The sequence below is a fragment of the Sinohyriopsis cumingii genome, chromosome 5 (assembly GCF_028554795.1).
Source record: "Sinohyriopsis cumingii isolate HCF-2022 chromosome 5, ASM2855479v2, whole genome shotgun sequence".
Lineage (NCBI taxonomy): Eukaryota > Metazoa > Mollusca > Bivalvia > Unionida > Unionidae > Sinohyriopsis > Sinohyriopsis cumingii.
This window is the reverse complement of record NC_142965.1, coordinates 124,580,367-124,595,171: the sequence shown is the minus strand read 5'-3', so window position 1 is coordinate 124,595,171 and position 14,805 is coordinate 124,580,367. Positions and strand designations below refer to the sequence as shown.

The following is a 14,805-nucleotide window of genomic DNA, read 5'->3' as shown; positions in this document are numbered from 1 at the left end:
AACTTGTTGTTACCACTCGGGGCCCCGAGTGGCCAAGTGGTCTAAAGCCCTCTCCGTTACGGATCACTGCCATCTCACCTCTGTCTGCTTAGGTTCGAGTCTCGGATTCGGCCAATGTGGGTATGTGAGAAAGCTTGCTAGTAGTTTCTCGAGGGTCGGTGGTTCTTTCCGGGGATTTACCGGGTTCTTCCTCCACCATTAATACTGGCCGCCATATATAGCCTATCGTGTGCTGAAAAATGGCGTTAAACCCTACAACAACAACAACATTGTTACCACTCATTCTGGTTTATCCTGCAGTTTTAGACTTTATGTAATTTAGCCATATTTTAGTGTGAACAAACATGTTAATACCTGGTGTAATATATTAAGACTGTCATAATGTACAAATTCATGATTCGTTTAATACTATATCAGATGAAATTTCAATAAGGAAGAATGTTAACATCGTATATTGGTTTATAGTCCATTTCTTGACCCCACACACCTTCGTAGGTGTCAGACTTCTCAGCGTCTGTTTTTATGATTCATGATTGCATGATTCTGCTAATCGGTAACATTAAAAACAATAAACTGAATGCATGAACATGATATCCATATTTGCAAGCCCTGCTTGTGTTCTTTTGCCTAATCTTTGTTTAATTTAGAAAATCAGTGATATTTTTAACATGTGGAGCGAGGGATTCAATTTTCAGTTTTATATTAGATGCTGATTTTACACATCTTATAAGTGAGCATTACTGGGTACCAAAGTACATTTACTTGTGTCTTTAACAGGGAGACGGTTTGGAGTTTAAGCGGCACTTCATAAAAATCAAGGGTAAGATGAAACCTTTGATCAGCAAGGGCCCACCAGCATTGCCACTCATCCCTTCACAAGCTGTCAAAGTGTAGGCTTTGATCAACAAGGGCCTACTAGCATGGCCACTCATCCTGTCACAAGTTGTCAGAGTATGTTCTTTGATCAGCAAGGTTCCAACAGCATTGCCACTCATCCTTTCACAAGCTGTCAGAGTATATAGCATTTGATTAGCAAGATCCCACCAGCATTACCACTCATCCTGTCACAAGTTGTCAGAGTATGTCCTTTGATCAGCAAGGTTCCATCAGCATTGCCACTCATCCCTTCACAAGCTGTCAGAGTATATAGCATTTGATTAGCAAGATCCCACCAGCATTACCATTCATCCTGTCTCAAGTTGTCAGAGCATGTCATTTGATCAACAAGTTTCCACCAGCATTACCACTCATCCCTTCACAAGCTGTCAGAGTATAGCATTTGATCATCAAGATCCATCCAGCATTGCCAATCGTTCCTTCACAAGCCGTCCAAGTACAGAATAATCCAGTATTTTGCCATCAATTCAGCAGTTGTATTTCTTGTGATAGCAATTTTGAATGTATTAGTACTTGATCGTTCAAAGATTTTGTAAGTTAATACATGGTCTTTAACAGACATTTAAGTTAATACTTGAGCTTTCACAGATGTGCATATAAATACTGGATCTTTATATGTATATGTATATTAATACTTGATCTTTCACAGACATGAGTAATTTAATACATGTTTCACAGACATGTATGTTAACTTTTGATCTTTCACAGACATATATGTTCATATTAGATCTTTCAGACTTGTTTGTTTTAATACTTGATCTTACACAATGCATACATTTTACACTGAAACCTGTCTCTAAAGGACATGCAAGGCACCACTACAATATGTCCTTATGGGCAGATCTCCTTTTTATGGAGGAACAAATGGTGAAAATCTATAAAATATATTAACAAACAGTATACTTTCATAGCAGGTGTCCTTTGTTTGGATGTGTCTGCTAAGTCAAGTTTCACTGTATTACATAAAGCATGCATCCTACTGTACACATAACATACCAAGATCTGCAGTCATATAGTCATCAGTCAAGCAAATTTTATTGGCCTTTACCTTTTAATGTTACTGTTGGAACTAAACAATTGCCATATTTGATTTGGTCACATAGGGAGACCATTAAAACAATAAATTTAGTAGAATTAGTTCTGTAATGGTTTATTATGAATGAACACTAGCCTGTCTGTTTTGAATGTGCAAGCAGAACCAGGTCAATATCTTTTACATGAAACCATACATGCCATTCATATACAATCACCAACAAGTCAAGTCATACAGTCGGCAAACTGCAGAGTCCCAGATATGACATCGCATAATGTGCTGGCAAATCTGAGTCTGTGCAGTTAGGAGTAATCAGTTCTACTGATAACATAGACCCTGATCTGCTGGTGCATTATGCTGTGGCAAATGATAGTCTTTGTTGTCTTCTGTCTGACTGAACTTATAAGTTAGTGCATATGGTATGATGAGTAGAGTAATGGGGAATGGGTAGAGTGAATGAAGACAAAGTTTACTATTGTTTATCTTTATTATCAGAACAGCAGGAGCAATCATGTGTGATGTGACTCGCTCTAAAGTTTTGTCACTTTGTAAACACTTGATTTGGTACTTGATCAATGAATCAAGCCCTTACATGAGATTGAGCTGTTTAATATTAATGAAGAATACAGGTTTCATTAGCCTCAAGGCAGATTGTCTGTTCGTGATTTTCAAGCACTCATTTACTTAACAGGGTGGGATAGGGCGAGTAATTACATTTGCTGGGGATTTGCATAGTCACATGTTTGGGAGAAAATAATTATATGATGGCAGATCCTGATCCACACTCATAGCTGCCAACCTTCCAGGCTCACAATTAGTGAAAATAGGGATAAAAAGTCGTGAATTTGGACATGAATTCGTGAAAAATACCATGACAGTAACGCCATCCACTCTTACCACTCCATCCACTCTGACTGTCAATACTACACTATATCAAGTTCACAAAATAAAACTAAAACACTATTATACAGAAATATTTATTTATGAAGACATACCGTGGCAGATTTGAACTTTCTCAACTGCTTGATCGTAAATTTGTTTTCTAAACAGTTCCGACTTCTTGCCTGCTAGTTGATCTTGGTGACTAAAATTGCTGACAAATTTTCTGCAGCTAAGGAGGCCCTAAAGTCTGTCTTATTTTTCCTCACAAAAGAAAATACTCTTTCGCTGTCACTGTTGCTGTGAGGAATGCACAGGAGCTGCAGCATTTTTGGTTCTTCCACGGGAAAATTTGGAAGCAATTTTTTAGTCCAGGAACATTTGTCAGAACAAATGTTTAGCATGGTCTCCAGCTGATAAAGGTAGATTGTGTTCGACAAGAAAACTCACAAATAATGCTTCAGCGTTGGTAGCCTGCAGGTCTTCAGCCAATGGTTTAAAATATTCCAGAGCTGAAATCTGCAAATTGTTTTTTTTGCAACCAACGTGCTTCCTCACATCATCTCTGCAATGGCACACTGAGTGCAAAAAGCATGATGAATATCCATGTTTAATGGCAGAATGCACGGCCAATTTTTGATATATTCCAAATTAAACTTCACTTTTTGAGTAATACATTTCTTTTTCCTTGGTGGTGAAGACATTTTCAAGATCTTACATGCGATGCTGAGTGGTAACTCAAATCAGTGTTGGCGACGCATGCGCGGAGCAAAATTCTGGTTAGGCCCCAGTTTCTCTCAAAAGCATTCGTAAAACTACTCTTATACATATAGATTAAAATAGGCTAAAATGCTTGCTACCGAGCCAACTATACTAATCGGCTGTACATCTACTAATATCGTGACCAGCAGTACCAAACCGTTTCGGCAACTGCAAATATCACGACTAGCACTTAATGGGAAATGGTTATTTTATTAAAGATTTAAAATAATTGAGGATTGGAGAATTCGTGAATTTTTGGCTTGCGGCGTGAAACCGTGAATCGCTGAAAAAGTCGTGAAATTCACACCAAATTTGTGAGGGTTGGCAGCTATGCACACTGCATGATAAAATAGGGTTATGACATACTCATAAATTTGTACTGACACATTTATGTGCGCAAAGCGATTAAAAGGAAAATGGTTTTAAATTTGAAATGAATTGTGGAATTTTCAAATTTTTAAAAAAGTAAAATCTTACAGGAAATTTCTAAAACATGCAGTTTCATACTTGTGTGCAACAATGTGGAAGCCACAAGGTCAAGCAATAGCATCTAAATTAAATGCAGTCCCTGAATGTAGAATCAACTGTGCACCTGATGGATTTCAAACATCTGATCACCTGATATGGCATTGATTAAGGGAGTAATTATTACTTTTTGAAAAGACTTGTCAGCATTATAGTAAAGATATAAGAAGTTGCACATTAAAATTTCCAACTTTTGAATGTATTCAGCCTGGTTTCTTATATTATTTTTATTTCCTGTTGATTTTCTTTCATGTTTTTAGTGCAAAGATTGAGAATGGTTGCAATAATAGTGGCAGAATTTGGGATTCTTTTGGGAAAATTATTAACAATTTAAATCAAAGCATCTTTGAACTTTTATTTGAACATTTGATAGGTGCCATATCTGATTTCAGTAGTTAGAAATGATGTTTATGAGTAATAAAATATACCCTTATCTGATGCGACAGAATTAACTCTGTGTCCTGCTTGTTTAGTAAATTAAGTTAATATTCAGTAGGTAAAGATGATCTTAATGAATATTGAAATATTCACTTATCTGATGTGAGAGGATTATCTCTGAATATCATACTTGCTAGAAAATTGTATATATTGTAATATTCAGCTCGTACAAGTGTTATTTATGAATATAAAAATATACCCATATCTGATGTGGGAGGATTATCTCTGTGTACCATACTTGTTTGAGAATAGTATGTTACATTAATATTCAATAGGTACAGATGATCTTAATGAATGTTCACTATACCCTTATCTGATGTGGGAAGGTTATCTCAGAGTATCATATTTATTTGAGAATAGTACATAAGTTGATATTCACACAAAGCATACAGCTATGACTTTTTCACACAAAGCATACAGCTATGACTTTAGGTTTAGCATACTTTCTTTTTTTGTTGACAAAAAAGAGCTGGCAGTATTTTATGCTCCTTTGATTTTTTTTGTCTCTCAGTTTTTACAATGCTTCTGCCTAGTGCCAATAATTTTTTTTTGTCCCAGTTGATTTATAAGCATTAATGTCAACATTAATTTTCTTCTACCTTTGATTTTCAAGCAGTTTCTACATTTGCAAAAGTGGGGGATACTCAAAAAAGCACTGCACAGTTTGTAATGAAACCTTTGGTTAATGCAGTATACATCAACAAAAATTTCTTTAACTATAATGAAACCAGTGGAATATTTAAGTTAATTTTAAACAATGCAAATATTCTACCGCCAAATGTGTTTTTTGCAAAGTAATTTCAGAAAATCCATGATAGAGTCTGCCAAGTCTGTTACATTCTTCCAAGAAGCATCATGGAATTGTTTTTCATTGCTTTTTTTTAATATCTACTGGCTGACTTTTGCTTGCCTTGAAAGCTTAAGTGCAATTCAAATTCACCTGTCATGTCATAGTTGGGAACTAATTTAGGCCCAGATGAATATTAGAAATTACTGTTCGAGAAGAATTCGATCTTTCATTACTGCATTTATTTTTGTAACTGAAAATTATATAGCATTTCCAGACATGACAAGTTAAGACTGGAAATATTTTTCAATATTGTATTTTTGAATTATGTATTTTGATGTTGTGTTTGTAATTGCATATGTGTTGTCCTTGTGTCAAGAAGTGGTATATTGAATTGCAGATCATGTGTTGGCAATTTTGTGCACTTGTTATTATCATTGCACATAGTAGACATCAAATTCAACTTAAATGTTTGAATTTGATTGGAGTAAATGATTATCCAATTATGTTAAATTGACTTACAGGTAAGGTAAGATGTGTTAGAGAATAATTTTGTATTAAAGGACATATATATAAAAAAATCAGAAATAAATGTTGTGTAATGAACATGTCTTAATTTTGATTCCTCTTTTCATCCGTGAGCTTTCACCAACTTTGCAGATAAGAGAGAACTAAATTCTTTTTCTAAGTTGTATCCATTACATAAGTCAGACAGCTTTAAAATATGACAGATGTCATTTATCAAAGATTACACAAGAATTTTCAGTTGTTGTAAGTTAAATGTTTTAGAAACAATGTTTTATGGTGAAAGTATCAAAAAATAATAATTGTTTCTTTAACCCATTAGAGGCATCAAAAAGCAAAGCAACTTTATTAATGAGAGTTTTCAAGACAAATGCAAAGAAAATTTTGAATTCTTAATATAGTATGATCCCGCTATAACACAGTAGTTGGGAGCCATAGAACCGTGTTATAAGCAACCAGGTCATTTAGCTAAAGAAAATATATCCAACAAAAAAATTGTAGGGGGTGTAGGTAATAAATGCAGGTGGTACAATACGTGCTCCATCGGCACAGTTACTATCTTAAATTGATGCATATTAAATGAGAAATACACCTGTAGTGAAAACAGAGAAGACATATAATAGTTTACATTATTTAGAGAACCATGAATTGGTACATATATGTGAATCCTGTTTATATATAAATGTCTAATGTATAGCATGAATAGAGTATCAACACTGTGTACTCACCGCTAACCTCATCATATAGACAGAATCCTCAATATAAATGATTCCATCGAAATTATGCACACACACAGCTTTAAAGTATTCAATAATTTTGTAACAGGTCATATTGGTCTGAATTCAGTGGAAAAACATAGCACAATCATGTAACAAATGACAAAGCACATTTACTTTTCAGTACGTTCCAAGTTGGTAAAAGTTAGTTTGCGTTTTAAGCCGCCATTGGTAGTGTTTGTAAGCATAAACTTTTTCCCTACAAAAAGGAAACTTTCACAGCACAGTTAACGTGATCCAGTCCAGTCCAATGCAAAAATCTATCAGATTCCATCACTTTTATTAAAGTTTGGTACTGACTTCCTCTGAAGAAAAGTTCATTGCTGTCATTGAAAGATTGTAGTCGACTTTCTTGGATGAATGGTGCATGCGCTATTGAAGTCATCTCTAAAGGACAGCTTTGGAGAAACAAACAAATGCCCATTTCTCATTGTGGCAGCAACATCAAATAATTGTATTGCTTGACTGAGACGTATTTTTTTCCACTTGCTGAGTATGTTTTCATAACAGTCAGTGCTTCAAAGGTAATCTGTTTCCTTTGAAATTTCAGCAAACTATTTTATTTGGGTACATTTTGAAAAATGAATTGGCCGTTGTTTGGACTATTCTAGTTACTATCCTTCCATGCCTATTAAAAAAACCAATAAGAGGTATTTTTTTGTTACATTTGTGGTAGCAGTGTGATGCTGCCTTCCACGCATGTGTCTGAAAATTAATAAAGGGTCAACGGACAATAGAGACGCAGGTGTTCTGATGACAGGGATTATTACAGAAAATGTGTGTTCTGAAGGATTTAATTCTGAGTGAATGTCAGTCTTTGTAAATATATTACTAGCAAGCAGCCGAAAATCTGATGAAAGATAGATTACAAGGCAATGCCTCGTCCAGTTGATCTTCGTTACCAGAAATGTCAACAGCAAAATAGTGGATATTTCACAACATACAGGACTCGTGCTAGATGTCAAGATAAGCGGATTATAATATAACAATGCACTGTTTAGATGGTTTGTCATTATGGACAAAGAATTTATGTAACAATAGACAAATTTCAGTACATTTTATATCCAGTTTGCTGCTTCCTTTCATGGGGCCTCTGAATTTCTGCACTTCAAACCAATGGTTGTATATAAAAGTTTAAACAGCCAACAATGTCAGCAATAAAAAAGCCACATGGTATGTTTTGCAGCCAATAAAGAGAAAACAATCCAAATTTGCGACATTGGCAAAGACCTACATGATCCCAGAATAAACTTTTTATGCGTTTTTTATGAAGAAAAAATACTTTTTTGTGTACGAGAATATTACACATAAAATTTCAGGAGCCAAGCCACGACCGTCTTGTATTATTCATGTGATTTCTTCCCCAAAATGGTAACAAACCATTTATGGGTTTTTTTGTACTTTTTAAGAAAGAATTTTTTTGTGCACAAGAAAAATACATGGATATGAAATTTCGGGAGCCACGCCATGACTGTGTGACGAAGCATGCTATAGCGGGGTCACACTGTATATTCATGTTCTGAATATGGGAAATTACTAATAAACAAGGTTTACACTTTTTTTAAGGTTCAAGACGCAAGGCAGTTAAAAAATTTTCTCCAGGGTGAGCATTTAGAACAAATTTTAGAAGTATTCTTTTGACTTAGTTTCTAAATAAAATTAAAAAAGGGATATAGTGAAAATGAATAAATAATTAGAATAATTACTTAAAGTGCTAAGAAATTCTCAGCCACAAGGTTAGCCTAACAAAAACCATTTTTTGTGTAGAGCCGTTAGGTTTTTCCAAGGGTTTTGATGTCCACTTCTAACCTTGTGGATGTACAATTGGCACAATTTTCATTTAGAACCTAGTTATCACATGAACTCCAACGGTAAAACCCCATGTTAACAGTCATCCATTTGTAGACACAGAAATAAAATTTTCAACATGGCAACTATTTTGAGGGTCAATTTGCATCATTTTCATTTATGATCAACTAGACACCATTCTGATGAAAGCTCCCATTTCAAAATGACTTTCCATTTATGAATCGTAGCAATGACAAGATTTTAATACTGGATGTCAGATCAGTACCATTTTAATTTAGGACCAACAAGACATATGAAATATTCTGGTTGAAAATCTATCTTGATATGAAATGCCCAGTTGAGAGTAACAATAACAAGATTTTCAAACTGGCTGCTATGGTGCCCATCTTTGCTAGCCAAGGTTCATACATGTTAATCCCATCTACACCTTGGCAAATCGAGCAAATATTTGTGCTTCGGGTCTGAATTTCATTGGATGCTGTGCCCATACTGCAGTTTTCATTTAGGACCAACCACACATAAAACTTCTGCTTGAAGCACAATAACAATATTGCTAGCAATAACAAGATTTTATAGGTGGCCATTGTGTTGCTTGGCACCATTTTCATTTACAACTAAACCTCACAAGTCTTTCACTGAAAACTCCATGCTTGTATGATCATTCGTTCAAGAGTAGTGACAAGATTTTCTAGATGGTCATAATGGATATATATATATATATATATATATATATATATATATATATATATATATATATTGATCCCATTGTCATTTAGGATCAATTAGATACCAATGTTTTGTTTTTTTAAAGTACAAATCCATGTTGATCTGTGCAAGCAGCACCATTTTCATTTGAACCAATTAGACATCATACTGTCTTCTAGTAGAAATCCCGTGTCAAAATGACGTTTTGTTCAGAATGAGCAGCAATGAGATTTTCAAGATGGCTTCTGTGGCAGCCATACTAGACATCAGATTTATTTAAGACCAATTAGACAAGATATAAAGTCTTTCAGTAAAAATCCCATTTCGATTTGACCATCCATTCATCAGGAGTAGCAATAACAAGATTTTCAAGATGGCTGCCATACTTGACTTGGATCTGCACAGTTATCATTTAGCACCAACAAGACATTACAAGAAGTATTTTAGTGAAAACCCCATGCTGATATTATCATTGTTATATATATAGCTATTTTTTAACTCCTGGTACACAATTTTATCTAATTTTTATAATTCTTATTCATGGCTGTAATGTGTATAGAATATCTTGTTATAAATTGTGACGTGACCTGGCAGTTTTAAGAACGCAAATTGCATAGGATATATAAATAGATGTTTATGTAAGTGTTGACAATTAGTAATAATAATCTTAATAATAAGACCAAAACTGGTGCCTATGGCATAGTTTCTCAATGACTAACAACATATTTCCAGAACAATTCTGTGGCTTCTCAATTAGTTATGCAAGGTCACACAAATATTCTTCACTGATGCAAAATCAATAGTGTATGATGTAACATTGGGTCTCTTGCAAAGTACAGTTGCAATATATGGTGTATTTAATGAGAAAGTTATGCAATCAGATTATTTCAGATTTTTGGACTCTGTCCCACAATTTGCACTTCTGTTGTAAGTCTGCAGACTTATTTTATGTTGTCCTTCGATATTATTCGAGAGGAAAAACGTTTGGACTGTTTGGTGGAAGTAGAAAATGCTCCTTGTTTGGACTATATTATTTTGAAACTTATAAATTTGAAAGAATTCTGGACAAGGCCATCTAGAAAATCTCGCAGGTTTTGGAGGACCAGTACATTGCTGGTATTGAAAACTGAGACTTCATTCAAGACTTTCATAGACCTTAATAACGACTAATTTAGATTCACATTATTAAAGGCCATCCATTTAATACGTACGCAAAAAACCTTAACCCCTCCCTGTATACATGTATGCTTTTTTAAAAAAACATACGTACTTACGCTTTATGCACCCCATACCCTCCCGAATTGTGTAGAACAGCCTATATTTAATCCATGCAGAAACCATAAAGGATTAATAATATTAACATGTTTAATAAAACAGTCTACAGATGTGAAATGCCTGGCTGCAAATGCCAACTGAAACTCAGTTGAACAGGTTACATATTAGACAAATTATTATCGAGGTTTCACACCTCCCACTTTCCTATACGTACATACATTATCAGTAGATCCCCATACGCAAGCATATGTATTTGGGTTACCCCCCCCAATGCGTACATACTAAATGGGCAGCCCCCTGTACTTAAGTTCCTCTCACATTTAGCTGCAAGATTTTCAAGATGGACCATATGAGATAACAAACCAGCACAATTTTCATTTGGTTCTGCTCTATAGTTATTATGTACTTCCGAGAGAGTGCTCCTCTAAGGTTTGCACTGGCAACATGCACAATGAAGAGAATATTGACACTACTCGGCTTTCATGTATTGCAACTGAAATTGCAAAGCATTGTCTCAAGGAGACACCTATCCATGTGCTCGAAAAATGAGCCTGAACTAGTCTAAACTAAGTTATTGGCTTGTTTGTGTGCAATTTACCTTCAAGTCCAGGAAGTGAAAAAAATGACCAAGTGGAGCTAGCTGTCTTGTCACAGCCATTTTTCAATAAAGCATATAAAGAATTTCTATACTTAATTTATCAAAGATATCAGTAACTAAATAACTGTCAAGCAAAATTTGTAAACATTTATTACCAAAGCTATTATCATTTTTCTAAAAACATCACAAAAAAAATTAAAAGAATAACACCGTTAACTAGCATTGAATTCACTGTCTAGTTCAACAGTAAACTTTTGTACTGTATATCGTAAACCTGAACATCGTTACCAGAACATTATATACATGTATACAATTACAAGTAGAACTTTCTTATAAATACTGAAGATTATCTGATCCTTCATTACAAAAATATCCGCAAGTTGTTTACAAGAATGAAAGTATGCTATCAAAAAATAATGGAGAACTGTTGTAAAATGATTGAAAAATAGGAAATGATGAACAATTACAGACCAGTCATCTTTTAAACAACCATACATTTGACACTTTGTACATCATGCCAGATTTAAACATTTAAAAACTGCATATTTCCATCAACTTTATTTTGTCAGCAATTTCCCATAGTAAAATGATTCAGTGTTCCACATTTCTCGATGCAGGCCATATATAATTGCAGTATTGATAATTCTGACGTACATGCTACAACAGACTTTTCCAAGGAAAACATTTACTCAGGTCTCATCTTACAAGCATCTAATTTCATCATCAATATTTCTTAAATGAATCTACATACATTTCAACTTGTTAATGAATCACTTAGTTTTAAAACAAAAATAGCAGGCTAGAAGGATTTTCTTCACTATCAAAAACAAAGGTCTAAAAGGATAAATACAGAGTCAATCACCTACTCAATTAAGTTAGCAAAGTTTGATTAGCTTTAAGTCAGGGATGATTGGTCAAAATTGACACTATCAGGGTACATGTTGCCATGTCCAAAAATACTGCAGTATACAGCTGTACAAAATTCATCAAAGGAATTTCGGTGACCTTACACCTCGTGCATGGCTACCAAGATCAGATAAATATTTATTTCTTCCTTTTGTTGTGCCAAAATGTTTAAAACCAATTTGATAGAGTGGCATTTATCTTGCTAGTTAAAATGCGCCTCACACAGCAGCTGTTTACAAAGTTGTTTAATAGCCTTTTAATTCATACTCAAAAATAATTGCTTACCGAATGTCTATATAAATGTTTGGATAGCAAGGCATCTCTTAATTTCACATCCTAGGTTAAATGAAAGCAACTCCCATCATTAACATCAATGAAGTACTTTAATGAAATGTAGTATAGGAGACCTTGTGCAGTTACACGAGTGGTCTGGTTTAACAGGATTCACACAGAATTTTGAATGACAATTCAAAGACTTCCCAAACTATCAAAGACTACAAAAAGATTTTGAATACCTATTTTTGCTAACATTTTGTATACAAGTTATATTAGAAAACAATGAATACAAAATACAATATTGTTTAATTTTTAAATGAAACTAAACAGGTCATCAACAGAAACAAACCAGGAAAACTCTACATCCGAATCTAACAACCTTGTGATTATGCAAAGAAATTAAAATGTTTGGGTTTATTTCAATTTTCAATGACTTTTAAAGACCATAGGGTAATCTGGTTGATTTTCCCAAACTTTCAAGGCCTTGAAAATACTACCTCATTTCCCCCCAAATTGTCGTCAAAGACCATATGAACCCTAATTAATGACATCAACATGGACAAGTTTGTACAATTTAGTTTATGTAAGCAAAATTATCAGACTACATACTGCATTAAAACAAAAAAAATTGTCATACATATCACAGAACAATGCAAGTGAATGCCTGCTTTACAAAACGGACTTGAAGCACAGTTCCAAGTCTAAACAAATGTTCTAGTTGGCTCCCCATGGTATACATTTTTATAATACATGATAAAATTGCTTCATGGGCCTGTCTTCTGAATACCATTTCGATATGCAAAGCAAAAAGTAATAAAATGAAATGAAGTGTACTGATATAATGTGAAGTTCATGCAATCTTAAGTTTACAAAAAACTACATTGAAAAATTTGAACAAAATTTAAAATGGAAATTAACCTGGTAATGAAGTGTATATAATCAGCAACACTTCACCCAACCCCTACATAAAGCCCCCAAAATTTTTGTTCCCTTCAATCCAACTAGCCATGTGGTCCAGCCGTTGTCATTGTCAACTGTTCAAACTTAAGTCAGTCAATTCCCTCCCCATATTTAGAACACTACCTTGTCTTCCATTTGAAGCAAATTCCACTTAAGGTTTCACGAGTCATTTCCAACGATTAGGCAGAATTTTTTATCAGTATTTGCCAAAATAATTGTTAACAAAAGTGTTCAACAGTGAAATTGTACCATTAGTGTTCAAGTTTCACAACTGACATCTGCTGCAAATTATTTTTCAATAGTCCATTGGTTCAATAAAATGGTTCACCATTTTAAAGGGTCATCAGTCCAACCCATTTTCAAGTACTTTCCAACTTGTGACTGTCAAAAAGCTTTGGACTAAATCCTTCCCAATTGTGGACCCTTTCCTTCAAAGTTACTGACAACCCCCCCCCCCCCCCCCCGTTTTACCAGCTATCTAAACCTTTAGGAACACAAAGCAGTCAACACCCATAATAAATTTAGCATGCAATTAAAATGTTTTGTTAACAATGAAAATTGACATTTCACTATTCATACCATGCAGGCTTGGTTAACATGAAGCAAAGACCTGCAGATTGCATCTAATCAAATTAATGAAATTATTCATTCAATAACCTTAACTATGATGAAGTTCATCTCACTTCCCACTAGGAAAGGCAAAACAAAACTAGAGGCATTCATTCGACATAAAATAAGGTAATGGAAACAGCTTTACTAGTCTCCAATAATCTATTTTTAAATTATAGTTTACCAGATACCGTCGTCCACAGCTCAAGTAGGCATTTTACACCAGTCTGCTTCAGCTAGGCCTATATACAAACAAATCATGCAGAATTGTTAAGCAAACAGTTTTTCAAACACACTTTCCCCATTCAACACTTCGGTAATCTATTCAACGCTTATTTAAGTAAAGCGCGGCATTGGAATTGAAATTAGCATAATAAAATTGTTTAAAATCGTATTAATGTATTACGGAATGGCAATATGAATATCACATCTTTTCTAGCGATTTGGTGGCCCTGAAAAGGGCCGTTGGGGGTGCTAAATCAGCACGTCAGGTCCGGTCGGCAACTTAGTATTCTTGAGATTGGGAAGATTTCTTTGTGGTGGCCTGGCCGGCTTTCTTGGGTAGCAGGACGGCTTGGATGTTGGGCAGCACACCACCCTGAGCGATTGTTACACCAGACAGAAGTTTGTTCAGCTCTTCATCATTTCTGACAGCCAGCTGCAGGTGCCTGGGTACAATTCTGGTTTTCTTGTTGTCTCGAGCAGCGTTTCCAGCCAATTCCAAAACTTCAGCGGCCAAATATTCAAGGACGGCAGCGAGATAAACGGGTGCGCCAGCTCCAACTCTCTCTGCATAGTTTCCCTTTCTTAGAAGACGGTGAATTCGGCCAACTGGAAACTGCAAACCAGCCCTGGATGATCGACTCTTAGCCTTGGCTTTAGCTTTCCCTCCTTTTCCACGTCCAGACATTTTGTATTTATCGTAAGCACAGGATACTCACAACCTATACGTTCACTGTACGACTTGTGGTAAGTTCCAGCGTGCGACAGATTTTATACCCCTCTCGCTTCCTAGGAGGGATTGAACCGATAACCAATCAGTAAA

At 35.0% G+C, this 14,805-nt stretch overlaps 2 protein-coding genes across 2 annotated transcripts in view; one reads left to right on the top strand and one right to left on the bottom strand.

Annotated features, from left to right (window-relative positions):
* The window catches only part of LOC149800122 (serine/threonine-protein kinase Chk1-like), a 70,598-nt gene extending 64,671 nt beyond the window's left edge, over positions 1-5,927 (top strand). Inside the window, exon 14 of the mRNA XM_089959719.1 lies at positions 778-5,927. Within this exon, the coding sequence (XP_089815845.1) occupies positions 778-894 (117 nt within the window). The 3' untranslated portion in view covers positions 895-5,927. The remainder of the gene's footprint in view (positions 1-777) is intronic.
* Positions 5,928-11,142: 5,215 nt separating this feature from the next.
* LOC149800121 (histone H2A) lies at positions 11,143-14,793 on the bottom strand. The gene has a single exon (XM_089959718.1). It carries the CDS (start codon positions 14,668-14,670, stop codon positions 14,266-14,268), a length of 405 nt encoding a protein of 134 aa, XP_089815844.1. The 5' UTR covers positions 14,671-14,793; the 3' UTR covers positions 11,143-14,265.
* Positions 14,794-14,805: the final 12 nt, after the last annotated feature.